At 27.8% G+C, this 17,457-nt stretch overlaps 3 protein-coding genes across 3 annotated transcripts; all 3 read right to left on the reverse strand.

Annotated features, from left to right (window-relative positions):
* Positions 1-3,675: 3,675 nt before the first annotated feature.
* On the reverse strand, positions 3,676-6,601 carry LOC136077018 (uncharacterized). The gene is made up of 4 exons (XM_065791293.1): positions 4,826-6,601; positions 4,527-4,691; positions 4,282-4,437; positions 3,676-4,204 (listed from the first exon to the last, which is right to left on the reverse strand). The coding sequence occupies exons 1-3, from the start codon at positions 5,095-5,097 to the stop codon at positions 4,368-4,370; spliced, it is 507 nt and encodes a 168-aa protein (XP_065647365.1). The 5' UTR covers positions 5,098-6,601; the 3' UTR covers positions 3,676-4,204; positions 4,282-4,367.
* A 7,156-nt stretch (positions 6,602-13,757) lies between these two features.
* LOC105850877 (uncharacterized MFS-type transporter C09D4.1) lies at positions 13,758-15,139 on the reverse strand. The gene is made up of 2 exons (XM_065789591.1): positions 14,537-15,139; positions 13,758-14,471 (listed from the first exon to the last, which is right to left on the reverse strand). Exons 1-2 carry the CDS (start codon positions 15,137-15,139, stop codon positions 13,758-13,760), a joined length of 1,317 nt encoding a protein of 438 aa, XP_065645663.1.
* Positions 15,140-15,538: 399 nt separating this feature from the next.
* LOC136076123 (uncharacterized) lies at positions 15,539-16,981 on the reverse strand. The gene is made up of 4 exons (XM_065789592.1): positions 16,608-16,981; positions 16,289-16,418; positions 15,906-16,142; positions 15,539-15,799 (listed from the first exon to the last, which is right to left on the reverse strand). Exons 1-4 carry the CDS (start codon positions 16,979-16,981, stop codon positions 15,539-15,541), a joined length of 1,002 nt encoding a protein of 333 aa, XP_065645664.1.
* Between the last annotated feature and the right edge of the window lie 476 nt (positions 16,982-17,457).

Here is a 17,457-nt window from a genome sequence, read left to right on the forward strand (position 1 = left end):
ATTATTTTTTTGTTTTTTGGAATGAAACAATATGTATTTTGTATTTGGTGGTAACTTATTAAATTTCAACCATAAATTTAAATTTTTAAGCTCTTTGTTCAAACATTTATAAAAGATTGAGTTAGAGGAATAAAATAAGTTTGTGTCATCGGCAAACATAATTACATGAAGTTATTCCGAGGCTTTTGTAAGATCGTTAATATATAGAAGAAACAGAAGAGGTCCAAGAATGAAACCTTGGGGGACACCGCACTTGACTCTTAGTGGTTTTGATTGTTTATAATTATCTGTAAAAACACATGGTTGTCTGTTGCTTAAATAGTTTTTAAACCAGCCAAGGATTATGTTTTTTATCCCATAGCTTTCCGTTTTTTTAAGTAAGATATTATGATTTACAGTATCAAACGCTTTTGACAGGCCTATAAAGATGTCTAAAACATCCTATTTTTTATCAAAAGAATCACTTATATTGTTAACTAGATCTAGGATTGCGTGTTCAGTTAAATATTGTTTTTTGAAACCGAATTGCTTTTTATTTAGGATTAAATACTCATACAATCTGTTATAGATTACTCTTTCGAGAAGCTTAGAAAAGGTAGGGAGTACCGAGATAGGTCTATAGTTATTTATTAGTATGATTCACCTGTTTTAAATATTGGCACCCCTTTAGCTACTTTTAACTTGTCCGGTACAAAACAATTGCAAACATGAAGTCTAGTTACCATCTTTTTAAATTAATGTACCTTAGTTTTATTTATTATATATTTTCGAAGGAAAAGTACCACTAAGTTTAGATCCGTATATGAATGAGAATGAAAAAAATAGCAATTAAGGCGAAGCACAGTGGAAAATAGTTGGGTAGAGCTGGGCTAGTTGAGCATAGGGGCAAGTTGGGCAACTAAAATATTTCAAAAAGTACTCATCCCATGGCAAAACATCTGATGGATAAAAGATAGGTATTTAGAATGGTAATAAAATGCGCATTAAAATTTTTGTTGGACCCCGCTTCAGTAACATGCACGGAGACTTTTTCGATTTTATACCAAAAAAGTAAAAAAAAATTTTTTTGCTATTTTTCTCTTAGATACTTAAAAAAGCATTTATCTGGAATCACATAAGTGTTAATATTTTAACTATAAGTATAATCAATAGCCAAATAAATGGATAAAATATTAACACTTAAGTGTTAATATTTTACCTATTTATTTGGCTATTGATTATTCTTATACTTTTTTCCCTTAAGTCTTGTAGTTCTTTTTATAACCTAACTGATATATCGCCTTGTAGTAGGGGTAAGTTGAGCAGATTTGTCAACGATTAATAAAACGACTCTATTTGTTTGTGACGCGAAGATAAAAATTTTGTTTGGCAAACATTTTAAGGTCCATTCGCACTTTTAAATTAATCATTATAAAAGACTCATAACAATTATAAGCTAATATCTTAAACCTTTTTTTTTTTTAATATGTTATTATGGTTTAAAATTATTTAATTTTTCAATATTTTAAAAATATTTTTACTTCAATATTACATGGTCAATAAAATCTTTAAGTTGAAAAGTTCTTGAATAAATTTTTTAAATTAATTTTGTTTACTATATTTATTATGATAATGATATTATGATAGCGTGCATATTTAAAAAACATATAACCAATTTAAAGTATATATAATCAAAACATATATAAAATATGATATTTCATTTATATTTTGATTATTTATACTATATATAAATAGTTTATATATATTATTTAATATTACTATATTTAAATAGAAAACTTTAAATATTGGTATATAGCAGTTAGAGTGTGTGTGTATACACACATACTAACACACACACACACACACACACACACACACACACACACACACACACACATACACACACAGATATATATATATATATATATATATATATATATATATATATATATATATATATATATATATATATATATGTATATATATATATATATATACATATATATATATATAAATATATATACATATATATATATATACATATATATATATATATATATATATATATATATATATATATATATATATATATATATATATATATATATATATATATATATATATATATATATATATATATATATATATATATAGGTACCTTCATAAAAAATTTAAACTTATTTTTTAAACCAAATTAATTCTATTATAAAGAGAATATTAAATGACAAATTTTAATACTAAATTAATTATTCTAGGTTAACTAGAAAAAAAGATATGCTATTTTAAAGGTGGAGAAAATATAGTGGACATCTCAACAAAGATACACAGGATAACGACTTCAAAAAGTGGACTTTAAAATATAGCGCATAAGATTATTCACAATGTACCATGACATATGTAATGAAAAATGTTTATTATATCTCACTTTATAATAGTTAGATTAATAAAAAAAATATATATATATAAAGGGGGTCGCTTAGGCCCATTTTAAAAACAAGTAAAATTCTATTTAAGTCATTTTATTTAAAAATTGCCATAAATTTAAGTTTGTTCAATTTTTTTTACATTCTCATGTATCAAATGAAAATGTAAAAAAAATTTATGAAAAAAAATGTGATTGGAGCCTGGGAACAAAAATACCCAAAAAAGTTAGCACTTCAAAAAGTGGACTTTAAAATATAGTGCATAAGATATTCACAATGTACCACGAAAAAAACCTTATTTAAATATGTGACGAGATTGAGTAAATACAATATTTAATTTAAATTCATCAACAGGCTTCAAATTCACCTAATAATCTTTTATTCTATAAAGTTATGACCAAGTGAAGTTTCCACCCATCCCTAAACGAGGGGGTTGTAAATATTACATGGTCATAAATTTCGAGCATTAAAAGATGTTTAGATTAAATTTGAAAGCTGTTCATGAATTTAAATTTAGTTTAAGATAAAAAATTATTTACTCGTTGGCTTAACAGCTAGTTAAGCCAACAGAGACAGGGCTGCTAACTTTTTTAGGTATTTTTGTTCCCAAGTTTTAATTATCACAAGTTTTTGCAAATCATTCTCATTTGACATATAAATGAACATTATTATATCTAGAGTTAGAAAGCCTGAAGTCATGTGTCTGTTCTTTCTTTTATTTTACATTATCTAAAATGTAAAATAAATATTTGTCAGCTCTTAGTTACTATAGAAAATTTAAAAAAATTAAAATTAAATAAAAAATTTGTATACAAAATTTTCAAAAAAGACATGTCTTAGACAATAAAGCTTGATATAATAATGATAGTTTTAAATAAATTCCAAGTCTTTAAGTATTAAATCTGCTACAACTCCTTCCTGGCTTATGTCAATATCTTCAGCTTCATCTTCATTGACTTTCCTATTGTGTATGTATATGATATTGTGTATGTATATGATTTTTTCTTTGTTGCTAACTTTTGATTAATAATCCTACCAAAAAATAAATGTATATTTCCATCATCAAGCTCCCATTTATGGCTTATAAGCTGCCCTATCAAGGTTTCATTCTTCAAAATTATACCTAAAAATTGTTTTTGTTTTTCATCAATATTATTAAAAAGAGTATGTGTTATTTTTGCATGACCAGCTATTGCTTTTTTAACATCCTTCTCTAGTTGCTTTCTTTCTAGTAGTTCTTTTTTTAAATTAGCTTTGGCACATCTTTTTCCTATTTCTTCATACAAAAGATTATTAAAATTTTTAGAGGCTCGACTTGTTAAAGCTCCACTCTTAATTGCAAACTGAATGGGGTCTTCTTGTTCTGGCAATGTTTTCTCATCAAGCCATGTTAATGCTTTGTTTACCCTGGCTTTTCTTTTTAAACCAGGAAGCCAAAAGTAGCATTAGGAGCGCAACGTAAAAAAAAAATCAGGCATGTCCAAGATCTTTTCAGCCTCCATTTTATGTGATGGAGCAGAAAGTGTGGTTTTTATCATTTCTTTAGATGTATTTAAGAGATTATCAGTCAAATACTTGATCATTTGTCTTTTATTAACTGTCTGTGTGGAGCCTATCAAAGCTGATAAAATCTTTACCAAAGTTATTTTATTTTTAATGACACAAAGTGATTGGTGTACCTTATCTTCTTTATCTTCTTTATTCAATATTTGACTAAATACATCCACATCTGTATAAAGAATTGATTCTGGATTACTTTCGAAGCTGTATAATTTCTTTATTGCTTTCTGGAAAATGTCCCCCTAACAAAAAAAGATTAAATTTTTATACATTGTTTTAAATTCCTTTATTACTTTATTAAAAAACATTAAAAACTTACCAACTCAAGATTACTTTTTCCTGTTGCATTTTTATAAACCAGACTCATCCATGGCCCAGTTATTATTATATCAAGTCCAATACTTGCTATTGCACAAGTATCATATCCTTACTTATGTCTTGAAGTAAGAGTTTGCAAATTTTATTTTTAGTGTTGCTGAAATAACGGGAAAAAAAAATTCAAGTATAATACAAAGTTGTAATGGAATTCTATTTAACTTTATATTCATCTAAAAAAATAAGTACCATTCAAGAAAGTTTTTTATAAGTTTTTCATGTGTAACAACAATCCCTGCCATATGGAACAAGACATGAAATCTGTTACCAACATATCGAAGGAATAGCCCTGGAGCAACATTGTTTTTTTTAAGATAGCTTTTGAATGCAGCAGGATCTCCTTTGAAACTATACCTGGTTTTCAGAGAGAAAAAAATTACAATTTCATATTTTCAAAACAATTTGTGAAACAATAAAGAGAAAAAAAATGTTTTTAAAATTATTACTAAATATTTTATAAAGTTATACATATAAAAAATAGCCATTACCTTAGCTTCAAAATATTTTTGAGGACTGTTACAGCAATCCCATCAGTTCCTTTAGCTGGTTTTACCTTCATCTCGTTATCTATTGTTCTAAGAGCTGATAATGCCTCTAAAGCAATAGATTCTAGTGGATGAACATTGCAGTGTAGTTGTATTAATTCAATGGCCATCGCCTCCTGAAGCAGGTTTCTCACACAACTATTAATAGGTGTTCTGTCTGACAGACAACTTTTGATTTTTTGAGTGAATATGTCTAAAACTTCTATTGCTGGCATTTTTTTGAACTCTGCAAATGTATTAGCAAGTTATTTTAACACACTTACTATATGAGTAACACAGTCAAATCCTGTACCCCCAGCAAGTTTATCGGTTGATAAGTAATAAGATCTCTGTGAAGGATAGGTACTGATATGAAACGTGTTGACATGTCTAAAATGTTGGTCGCGTAGAACACCAATGTTGCATATTCACAATAAAAAAGTGCCTCACCAGCTTAAACCAATGCTAAAACACCAGGCTCAAATGCCTTTTTACTGTGGATGAGTGGGGTGTTTCCTATAGCTCTGTGATGTGTAATGTTTCAGAGATTTTTTCCAACAAAAATGATACACTTTCCACTGGCACATTGTTAACAATTGCAGCATAAACACATTTTCTTATGGGTAGGTCATACATTTTTAGTTTTTTGGTTTCAGTCTATTATCTCCTTTTTTTTCTAAAATAATACTAGTTAAATAATGATTTTGTACAAGTTGTTTGTTTTCATGCTCTTTTTTTTTATATCTATTCCTGTAGTTCTTTGATAGCAATTTGGTGTTTCCTTTCTATCTTTTTAACTCTTTGTTGCAACTTTGTTCTACTTAATCTAAGAATTCTTAACTCATTTATACATTCTCATTTATACAAACTCATTTATACATTCTGGAGACTTATTCTGCTGAATTCTGTTTTTTCTTTTTTTGTTTGAATACTTTAATTTCCACAAATTTATTGAAAAACACTGTCTTTTGCTTGCAAGTTTGTTTTGGGTCATTGAACTTCTTAAAAAAAGAACTGTCCGTTGCAGTTTTCTGTTCTTTTCTTGTAAATTACGTAGTGCATTTTTTTTTATTTTGCATAAATTGCATTTTATTCTCTGTGATGCGCCTGAGGCAATAGTTAAAGTAGGAGAGGTAATATTACTAGAGGTAGGAGACATTTTGCTAGAACATGATAAAAATTTATGTTCAAGTGATTGAGCTTTAATTGTTGGTATGTCTATTAAAATTTCCATAGATTGACAAGCTACACCAGGCTCTGTATTTAAATCATTAGTGATTAGGTGAATATTTACATTGGATTTATTTATTTTTCTTTCATATTTAAATGGCTGTTGCAAAATATTAACAATAGCAGTCCATGACTGGGTAGGGTTTCTTTTCAAGATTTTTATCGTTTTATGCAAGTGTCTTATATTGTTAGTGAATATCTTTAAATCAGATGCATCTTTAGGTTCAATGTTCAGTTTTTTTAGTTTCGGACAGGTTTTTGATAATTTGAATTTATTTTTAGAAAAAATGTTGTAAATGTTACCATTTAACACAGGCTTGGATTGCCATTTATATTTAACACAAGCTTGGATTGCCATTTATATGAGTTAGTTAAAAATCTTCTTCAGTCTTTTTGTGCATCTAAAAATAAGAAAAAAATTAGTAATAAAAAGAGACAGAGAATTGTAAGACAAAATCGCGCTGTCGAAAATAAGTTGTTTTGTCGGGAGCAACTGTATGCAACATTTTTAAACACGAAGGAGATTTTTACATATTGATTGTTTTATATCAAATGAAAGATTTATAAATAATTTATTTGAGCATGTTAATTTCATTTAGGAGCATTTGTATTGGTATAATAAATTTTTCATATTAAAATTACCTATTTTTGCAAGATTCGTTAACAGTGAAAATCTTGAAATTAAAAAAAAAAATTAGCACTATGATCAAGTTTAACTTTTACTTAAAACGAAATAATGTAACCAAATTTAACAGTTCATTTTTTTGAACTCTTTCCCTCATGTATATAGCGTAATTTGAAAAACATAAAAATACCGAAAACTTTTTGAAAGCGATGTCAAAATAAAAAACGGATATTAAACGGACACGAATGAAGGTACCTATATATATATATATATATATATATATATATATATATATATATATATATATATATATATATATATATATATATATATATATATATATATATATATATATATATATATATATATATATATATATATATATATATATATACATATATATATATATATATATATATATACATATATATATATATATATATATATATATATATATATATATATATATATATATATATATATATATATATATATATTATAGGATGCGTAATTATAAAAGAAAAACTTCAAATAGTGCTTTCACAAGCTAGCAGCTTAGTGATGCAGCAAGTTCTGTTTTGGAGGGGGAAAAAAGTGTTACTGCAGCTGCTAAAGAATTTGACATCAAGGGAATGACATTAACAAGATACACTTTAAAACTTAACTCTGGTGGTTACCCATCCATGGGTTATTACAAACCTAGATTAATTTTTTCCGAAGAGCAAGAAAGCGCCTTAAAAAATTATTTATTGCAAATGGCATCTTTATTTAGGGCTATACTCCTAAAGATGTTCGTTCTCTTGCCTATGAGTGCGTTCTTCAATTCAAAATCAAAATACCAGATTCTTGGACAGTAAATAAGATGGCTGGTAAAGAGTGGATTACTAGTTTTTTAAAAGAAATCCTCAATTATCTATAAGGAAACCTAAAGCACCTAGCCTTGGTAGAGCAACATCATTTAACGCTGCAAATGTAAAAGTGTTTTTTGATAAGTTAGGTGAAGTTATGGTAAAGTTTGGATATACAAAGTGCTTCACAAATATGGAGCATTGACAAAACTGGTGTATCTACAGTTGTAAAACCTAGTAAAATTGTGGCTGTAAAGGGCAAAAGAAATGTTGGTGCTATGACATCTGGGAAAAGAGGCAGTAATGTCACAATGGTAACCGCTGTATCTGCCTCCGGAAATGCAGTGCCTCCAATGTTTGTGTTCCCTTGCAAAAATTACAAAGATTATTTTGTTAATAATGGTCCACCGGACTGTATTGGGGTAGGTGATGGAAGTGGATGAGTTACAGATATTGAATTAAAAAAATTTATGCGACATTTCATTAGGCATGTGAAGCCTTCAAATGAATATAAAATTCTGTTGATTTTGAACAATCACTATTCTCACTTACATTTTAAAACACTAAACTTAGCAAAGCAGAATGGAATATTCATGTTGTCTTTACCACCACACTGCAGCCATAAGCTGCAGCCACTAGATATATCAGTGTTTGGACCTTTTAAAAAGTACCAATCAGTTGCACAAGATGCATGGCTGTGAGACAATTCTGGAAAAGCCATAACAATTTATGATGTACCAAAAATTGTATCTGATTCATTGCCATTAGCTATAACGTGTACTAACATTACAAAGGGTTTTAAAAAAACTGGTGTATACCCGTACAATGCAAATATTTTTGCTGATTATTTTTTACCATCATTTGTCACAGACCGTATAGAACCAGCAAATCTTGTATCTGAGCTATCACATGGAGCTCATTCTAAAGTACGTTTAACATCATCTTCAGGTTAATCTGTCAAAAATAGTATTAATAAAGAGACAACGTTACTTATTCCCGAAACTCTTAAAGCCTTTTCTCCAGAAACTGTGCGACCTTACCCAAAAGCAGCACCAAGAAAGATACATTTAACGAGACGAAGAAAAAGGAAAGCTGGGTAATAAAGAGACTCAGTTACATTGTATATTAAAAAAAGTAAAGAAACAAACAAACAAAAAAACTAAGAAAGAAATTTTAAAGAAACCAAAAAAAAGTTCTGCCTATCAATCCATTGCAGATCTTAGTAATAAGGAGACTCTGCTGCTTAGTATATTAAAAAAAAGTTAAAAAACAATTAAACAAAAAAAGTAAGATGACAAAAAAATTAAAGACAAGTTTAGAACACGATTATGCTTGTTTTGTATGTTGAAAAACTTATTCTGAAAGTCTACCAGAAGAAAATTGGATTAGATCCGTTCAAAATGTGATTCACATTCTGGTCAAAACTATATTTGTATTAACTACAAACTGAAATTTGAAGAAATTGAAGTTATTATTTTATCATAATATTAACAAGTTTTGTTTAAAAATGTGTTTAAAAAGTTGTTTAGTTTTAAGATAGAAAAGTTTTGTTTTGTTTTTATTTTAGTCTCAAAAATATTAGTTTTTATATTCATATCTTGAATAATTTTTTAAAATTGAAAGAATATATTTAATTTATAAGGAAGCTATGTTTTGGTTTTATAACAGAGTTAATAGTTGTCACAGAAATACTTTCTTTTTTTTATTGCTCAACTCACCCCACACAATTGCTCAACTTACCATTATTCATATTTTTAATTATATGGCTTTGTTTACTAATAATTAATTAAACTACATAATGAGCTAGAAAATAAAAAATCTCAAAGTTTACCAATATTTTTAGTATTTTAATATTTTTAATATTTTTACCAATATTTTTAGCTTTATTTTTGTAATTGATTTGTAGCTTAGATGTCTATAAAGTTGATTTATTAAAAATCAGGTGCGGATTCGTGCGGTTTCTAAAATTATAGATAATAAAATAAATAAAAAAAACTTTTTAAAAATAGCTTTCTATTCAATCGACTAAAAAGTAGAAAATAACTTTTTTCTGTTTCTGGTACTCGTGGAAATCATGTACTTAGTAATAATCACTTTTGTAAAGCCAATACTGGAAGACATTTAAGGCAATTCATGTACGTATGTAAACAAACAAACTCATCGAAGTAAAGGAATAGAAAGTTTGGCGCCTTTAGCTTTATGTACATTTAAAACGAATTTGATTTTGAAGGCATCTGACCTAAAAGGCGCCAAACTTTCTATTCCTTTACTTCGATGAGTTTGTTTGTTTACATACGTACATGAATTGCCTTCAATTTCTTCCAGTATTGGCTTTACAAAAGTGATTATTACTAAGTACATGATTTCCACGAGTACCAGAAACAGAAAAAAGTTATTTTCTACTTTTTAGTCGATTGAATAGAAAGCTATTTTTAAAAAGTTTTTTTTATTTATTTTATTTTCTACTTTTTAGTCTTGATAAAATTGAATTATTACACTTAATGATTATGATTAATATTCAATAAAAATTTATTTTGAATTCTGTATATAATAAAATAACAAAAATATTTGGAGCATATTTTTTTTTATTAATTTAAATGTGGGTTGGGTCATCTTCTCGGTTGATGTATTTGTTCTTTTTTGGACGCATTTTTATTTGTCTGAAATTAACAAGTGGAATATTTGTAAAATTTTTAATTAAATTTATATTGATACTTAACACTTTTTGATGCCCTCTTGGTTTCCGATATTTTTTTCGGAGTTCCAGATCTAACCAACGGGGAGGTGGGGCATCGTAAATCTAAAATACTTATTGAATCAAATGTAACAAATATAGCTATTTATCATAAGACCTAAGTTATAAATGCTGAAGTTAGTCGGCAAAAGATTATTTGTAAAATTTCAGGGCTGCACGATCAAAAGAATTGCTTCAAAAAGCGCTGTGAAGTTTTGGCCTCCACAAAAAAAAAAAAAATTAAAAAATCAAAAAATGCGGACTCGTCAGTGAGTGAATAGAAAGCTATAAAAAAAGTATTAAAAGTCAGAAAACCGCTTTTTATCGTGGTTTTAGACTATATCTGTTTATAACAATAGTTTTGCGTAAGTTATTTTGTCTATTTTTTATTGAGAATTAATTTTGATGGACATACCTTCTATTATTGGTATTATTATTGGTTGTTGTAGATCAAATTAAAATCCAAACATACTCTGTACGGCCATATATATTTAATAAATGTTGTAATAGAATGCTAGTGAAACATGAACTTTTTTTAACAATGATAGATGGAAAAGTGGCTCAGGTATTAACGGATACGCCTTCTGCGTCTACATGAACAATAGGTGGCGCTACACGACAAATGAACGATTTGACAAAAGTGTCTGCTAGGCTCGAAAATGAAAGTTCGTATTAATACGGACTGTCCGCACAACACGCCTGGATTCGGTGTAAATACTACATATTTTCTTCAACATGTCTTTCCAAACATGATCAGCTAAAAGTAAAAAAAAAAAATACCAAAAAAAAACAAAACAACAACCTTGGTACAGAAACGTTTTCGTGAGCAGCTAGGGTTTACTAGGGTTAACAAACCGAAACAAGTAAGTGGTTATACTAATGATGGTAATACTGCTAAGAATTTTTTTTACAATTCAAGCTGCTCTTCTGAAATCACTGGAGTAAATAAAAATTTAATTAAGCGACTTTACTACAAGCTCTCTCCTTAGGTCTTATGATAAATGCTGAAAGTTTTGGTACATATGCTACAGAAACTGCCCACATTTATGTGAATAATTATACCTTGAACTATATGGCGTCTTCAGTACACAAAATTTTGCTTGACGGAGAAAATATCATAAAACATTTTACAGTACTGCCTATTGGTCAACTTTCAGAAGATGCGCAAAAAGAAAGGAAAATGTTATTTAAAAAGTTCAAAAAGTACGTGTTTGTTTTTAGTCTAGAGTTTAGCCAAAAGCTCGTATAAATGTTTTATATATATATATTTTTTTAATATGAATACATTTTCCAATTAAATAAGCATGTAATAATTTTTTTTTCAGAAACTTATCTGACAGTTTTTAGTTATCACAATGGTGCACCTAAAAAAGCACCAGCTCGTCGTCTTCTCCTACGTTGAGGAAAATCTTGGAAACGAAACTCAACACCTAAAACTTGGACACAGAATGTGAGAAAGCAGCTAAGACAATCTGATCAGCCGTATAAAAATAGTAAGGGAGAAAATGTTTCATGCAAGTTTGTAACGAAAAAGAAAAAATGTTAAATTCTTATAAATTTAAATGCACACAAAATATCAGTGCTGAAAAATGAAAACGTATATTTGATGATTTTTGGTCTATGGAGTGGACGACATACAAAAACATTGAATCATCAAAGAAATAGTCATTTTACCATCACCTCACGTCAATTCTTGATATGTTACTCAAATCAGAGTAATTTAATAAAAGTTTGGAACTAGGGAATTCTAGTATACAAGAGGTTGACAATATCCATAGTCAAATTGATGGAGCACTTGCTCCTGTTGAAATATTTGGTTTCCTTGGTTTAATCAGAGCAATTCCTGCTCTCAAAAAATATTTTTTTTTTTTCTGTTTACCAAATGAAGAAATTGGATTTCAAACCTTTTTCATCTATTACAGGCTATTTTAATTTTAAGCTTGTTTCCTGTGTCCAGATAAAGCATCTAGCATTCAGATCATGTATACTACAGAAAGTCATTTTCGGATGTTTGTTCAAAAGCATGAATTAAGCCTCTAACAATCTACGTTCTTTGTCATGGTTGTACTAATGGCTTCTGCCTTGAATCAGCGTGCTCAAATTTCAAATGATAAAGTCAATGTCCTTCAAGTATATGTCTGCTGTAAATATTGCATTTTATAAGAGTATTTCAAAATAATTTGTTTTATTGTCATAATATTTGTTTTATTTTTATTTTATTGTATTTATGTTGTTAAATGGGTTTCTTACTGAAATGTTATGTTTTTTATGGATTAACCAGAGGTGCTGGTTAATTATTCTTTAAGATATCTTTTTATTGTGCAATGTATTTTAGATGTTATGCTATTAGAATTTATAACTAAAGTTTTATTTCGTTGTGAAGATCTTGGTACATACTTTAGATAATATATTACTTATCTTCTCTGTTGAATTGAATTTTAGATTGAATTGAAAATAATGAGTTTATGTAATTTTTTCATTAGTGTAAAATAAGATTTTTTTTATCTAATAAAACAGATATGTACCTTACAGCACTTTAATTGCCAAAATGTACATTCATCTTGACATAATATATATACAAAATACTAGTTTGTATTGTGTGTTTTTTTAACAGAAAATGGAGATATAACAATAATAATGTAATTTATAAAAAAAGTGTTTATTAAATTGTTTTATCTCCAAATCAAGGTGTTGTAACTCAGACACCTACACTTTAAATATATTAAAACAATTTCATTGAAATTGTGGTTGCCTGTGTAGGTAATTAATACATATCGATTTTGTTTGTGTTTTTTATGTTATTTGTTCTGCAGGTCCATTTAAAACATTGAACTTGATTTTCTGAGTTCGGAAAAACATGGAGATAGAACAAAATAATTCTAACCATGTGCCATGTTGCTAGTAATTCTTCCATGGTTTGTAAGTTTGAACAAAAAGTGCAAGCAAGGAAGTACGTTACGTGTTATTTTGGAGAGCTATGTTATTCATTGTGAAGAAAAAACCTGTATTAATATACATAAAGAAAATAATTATGCAACAAAAAAAGATAATTATGTACAAGAAGAAAATAATTAAGTACAAAAAAAAAGTTATGTACAAAAAGAAAATAATTATATACAAAAAAATAATAGTCATATACAAAAAGAAAACAATTATGTACAAAAAAAAATAGTTATGTACAAAAAGATAATAATAATTTACAATAAGGAACAAAGAAACGAAATGTTATATGAATATTACATTTGTGTACAAAAACCATTTTGAAACAAATTTTCTTTTTTATATATTATTTGTATATTTTTTATAAATTTGTAACTTTTCCTTTTAGCTTATGCTTAAAGTTTTATATAATATAAAATATTTAGGATTATTTATATTAAAATTAGTGCAATGAAAAATCTTTAACCATGAAAATCAACAATAACTTTTTCCGTTTTATTTATCTTTTATAATACCGTTTTAATCTATTAATATTGAATTAAATTTATGAACAAACTCAGCAGAACATCTTTTTAAATCAGTTTTAACACTACAAGTCAGCAATGTACTTAGAAAATAAATTCCAGTAACAATATAAGGAACAGTTTCTACTAATCCAGTTCGATAAAGATATCCAAAAACTAGATCAAATATTAAACCATAAATGTGAGAAATAATGAGAATAAATGCACTTGAAAATTCTTCTGGAACTGGAAAAGTCATTTCTGCAGATTGCTCAAATCCAACAGTTATATAGGGATAGGAAAAAAATCCAAATATTAAAAATAATACAAACGGTCCGTAGAAACTACTTGTTTTTTTCAAAGTTAGAATGAATGCCAACCAGGTCATTATTGCACTAAAATTAATAATAGTTGCTAAAGTTCGAAACTTTTTAAGTTTATCCAATAACATACCAAAAACAAAACAGCCAATAATTCCACAGATAAGATTAAATACGCCCATCCACCCAACCTTTTCAGCAAAATCATTTTTGTATTTGTCCATAAATAAGTTCAAAAACAAAGATATTGCTCCAGTTAGTCCGTAATAAATCGAATAAGCTTGTGACATTACTAAAAAGTATTTGTCTTTTAGAAGCATTAAAATGTTTTTTTTAAATGTTTTTTTTTTACTGAGGTTTTGCGACAATTGAAAATGAGATTGAAGCGTGCTTGGCGGTGTAGCAAAATTCTTAAAACATATAAACGCTGATAAAAAGTAATAATGACAAATACAAAACGGTATAAGTAAAAAACTTGATATTGTTTACTGAGTTTGTCCAAGTTATTGTATTCCGTAATCATAAGTGTATTTTGCAAATAACCGAGTGATGCGCCAATCATTGACATGAAATATCCAATCGCGGTAGCTTTTCCTCTTTCTTTACTTTGGAACCATTGAGATGATAAGCGGCTCGGCATTTGCAATATAGCGCTGTTTCCAATTGCGGCCAATAATTGGCCAATAACAAGTAAAATAAAACTATTTTCCCTAGTACTGGTTAACTGAAAAGCAGCACCTAATACATTTATAGCGGATGCTACAACAAGCACTGGTCTTAATCCTGTTTTAAATACAAAGTACGAAGAAGGCGTTGCAGTGACAGTGTACACAACAGGAAAAATATTGTTTAGTAATTGAATATTTATTTCACTTGTTTTATAATAATTTTTAGAAATAACACTTTTTGGACTTATTCCTATAAACAGTATGCCATTTGCCATTGAATTTAATGAGAAAACAAATAACATAATCCAACGTTGGTAACTAATATGATGTTTCTTCAATGACAGAAGAGGTGAAATTTCTTCAAACTTTGATTCGACAGTTTCATGTTTTTTGCTTTTTTCATATGGCATTAGTAGTGTCACGTAGGATAGGAGTACCAATAATTACGGCTATTCGAAATTGATTACTTAAAACAGGATGTAATCATAAACTATCTATGCAGTTGTTCGAGGCCAGTGGGAATTTAATTGTTATTGGTAATATACAGGCCCGGATTAAGGTCTACAGTGCCCATAGGCTGTAAAAAATTTGGTGCCCCCAATTAAAATTTTTTTTTTACATATTTCTCTACTCGATACTTGAATAAATAATAAAACTTTATTTAAGGTTTATTAGCCACATCAATATGTACATGTATATAATACCTATGTGAAAACAAATAAAAACATAAAATTAAATTTAAACAAAATATATTTTAGATATATAAAAATATAAAATAATCATATTACAAAAAGTAACAAACCATTATTTTATACTTTTCTTTTTCTTGCTTTTTGATGGGCAAATGTGTTAATAGTATCATTAAAATCTAATTTTTCAACCAATTCTGCTTCAATGCTAAATATTGCTAATGCATTCAGTCTTTCCTCCTTCATGGTTGACCTCAAGTAGGATTTTACTCTTTTAAGTACAGAAAAAGTTCTTTCGACTGAGCAGTTTGAAACTGCTGTACTAAGGTACATACGCATAACTACTTCTAAATTTGGAAACATACACTCTAATTCTTTGGTCTTGATGTAATTATACATAGAGAGAACAGATTTTACATTTTTATCCGTGGAAATTAATTTTGAAAAAAAGAATACACTTATCTATAAGTAAGCTTGAGTTTTCAACATCATCAATAAAATATTGTGCCAAAGTTTCAAATGTGTTCCTTATAACAATAGAACTCGGTGTTTTATACAATGTGGGTATACACCCATAAATATCTGATATTTTTTCATAAGCTTGTCTTCTTGAACTAAGTTGACATTTAAGAGTATCAATGATCACATAATATACATTTCTAATAAAATCTATTTTCCCTGTGATATCTGTGAGAGGTTGAGATCTTGATTCATCAGCCATAGCCTAAAAAAAAAAAATAGTTTTTAATGTTGTTAATGTTTATGACTTTTTTCAAATTATTTTATGTGTATTTTAAAATTATTAAGTTAAACATACCTTTCTCTTTTTTTTCTCTTGGAATCATACTCCGAACAATCAGTAATTTCTACAGCCTTATTTTCAAAAACATTAAAATCATCTCTGATCTGTACCAAGTAATTTTCAAGGCCATTATATAGGTCTAATACTGTATGAAGATCAATGTCAGTTGATTGTAATTTTTTATTTGTAGCATTAAAACTAAAATCATATTAAACTTTATATCAATTTATTTATCTATTAAGCTGACCCTAATAAAATAAAATAAATGAAAGCATAATTTATTATTTAAAAATAATTAATTTATAGAGTGAAAAATACCTGTTTAGTATTGAATTTCATATGCATATCATTAAACCAGTTTCTAAAGTTTTTAATCTTGCAAGCAACCCATTAGCTTCTACTTTATATACAGCTTTTTCTTTCTGATTATCAACTATACTATGCAAAGCTTCAATTATAAATGCATAAGAATTAAATAAAGCATGGTAAGCATCAAAACGAGCACTCCAGCGAGTTACTGATAAATTTTTTACACTAAGATTTTTCTTCAAATATGTTTTTAAAATGTTCCAACGTGCAGTAGAACTAGAAAAAAAATTGTATAGTTCCTGGAGAAGCATAAAAAATGAAGTAGCAGAATTACAACTTTCTGCTGCACACGTTCCGACCAAGTTAAGAGAATGTGCAGAACATGGTACATACTCTGCAAATGAATTAAAACTTTTAATTCTTGACTGCAATCCAGAATACTGACCTGACATATTTCTCGCATTGTCGTAGCTCTAGCCACGACGATTTTCAATTGGTATATTATGTGAATTAAGAAAATCCATTACAACATTGCTAATTTCTTCAGATTTATGACCACTGTTTGGAATGAATATTAAAAATCTTTCTGCAGGTACACCACTAGGTAAAACATATCTTAATGCAATAACAAGTTGATCGACGTTTGCTATATCAGGTGTAGAATCAACAATTAAAGAATAATACTTGGCTGCTTTTAATTCTTTTAATATAATTTTAATTATATAATTCTTCATCAAAAGTAAAAGTTCTTCATAGATTGTGGATGATAAATAAGACGGAGTTCTTTTCCCTCTATTCCCATATTTTTCTATATGTTGAGCAATAAAAGGGTCAAATTTAGCAAGTAACTCTAACGTTCCCAAAAAGTTCCCATTGTTAATTTTGTTAAATTGTTCATTATCACCTCTGAATGATAAACCTTTTGCAC

This window comes from Hydra vulgaris, chromosome 02, assembly GCF_038396675.1.
Source record: "Hydra vulgaris chromosome 02, alternate assembly HydraT2T_AEP".
NCBI lineage: Eukaryota > Metazoa > Cnidaria > Hydrozoa > Anthoathecata > Hydridae > Hydra > Hydra vulgaris.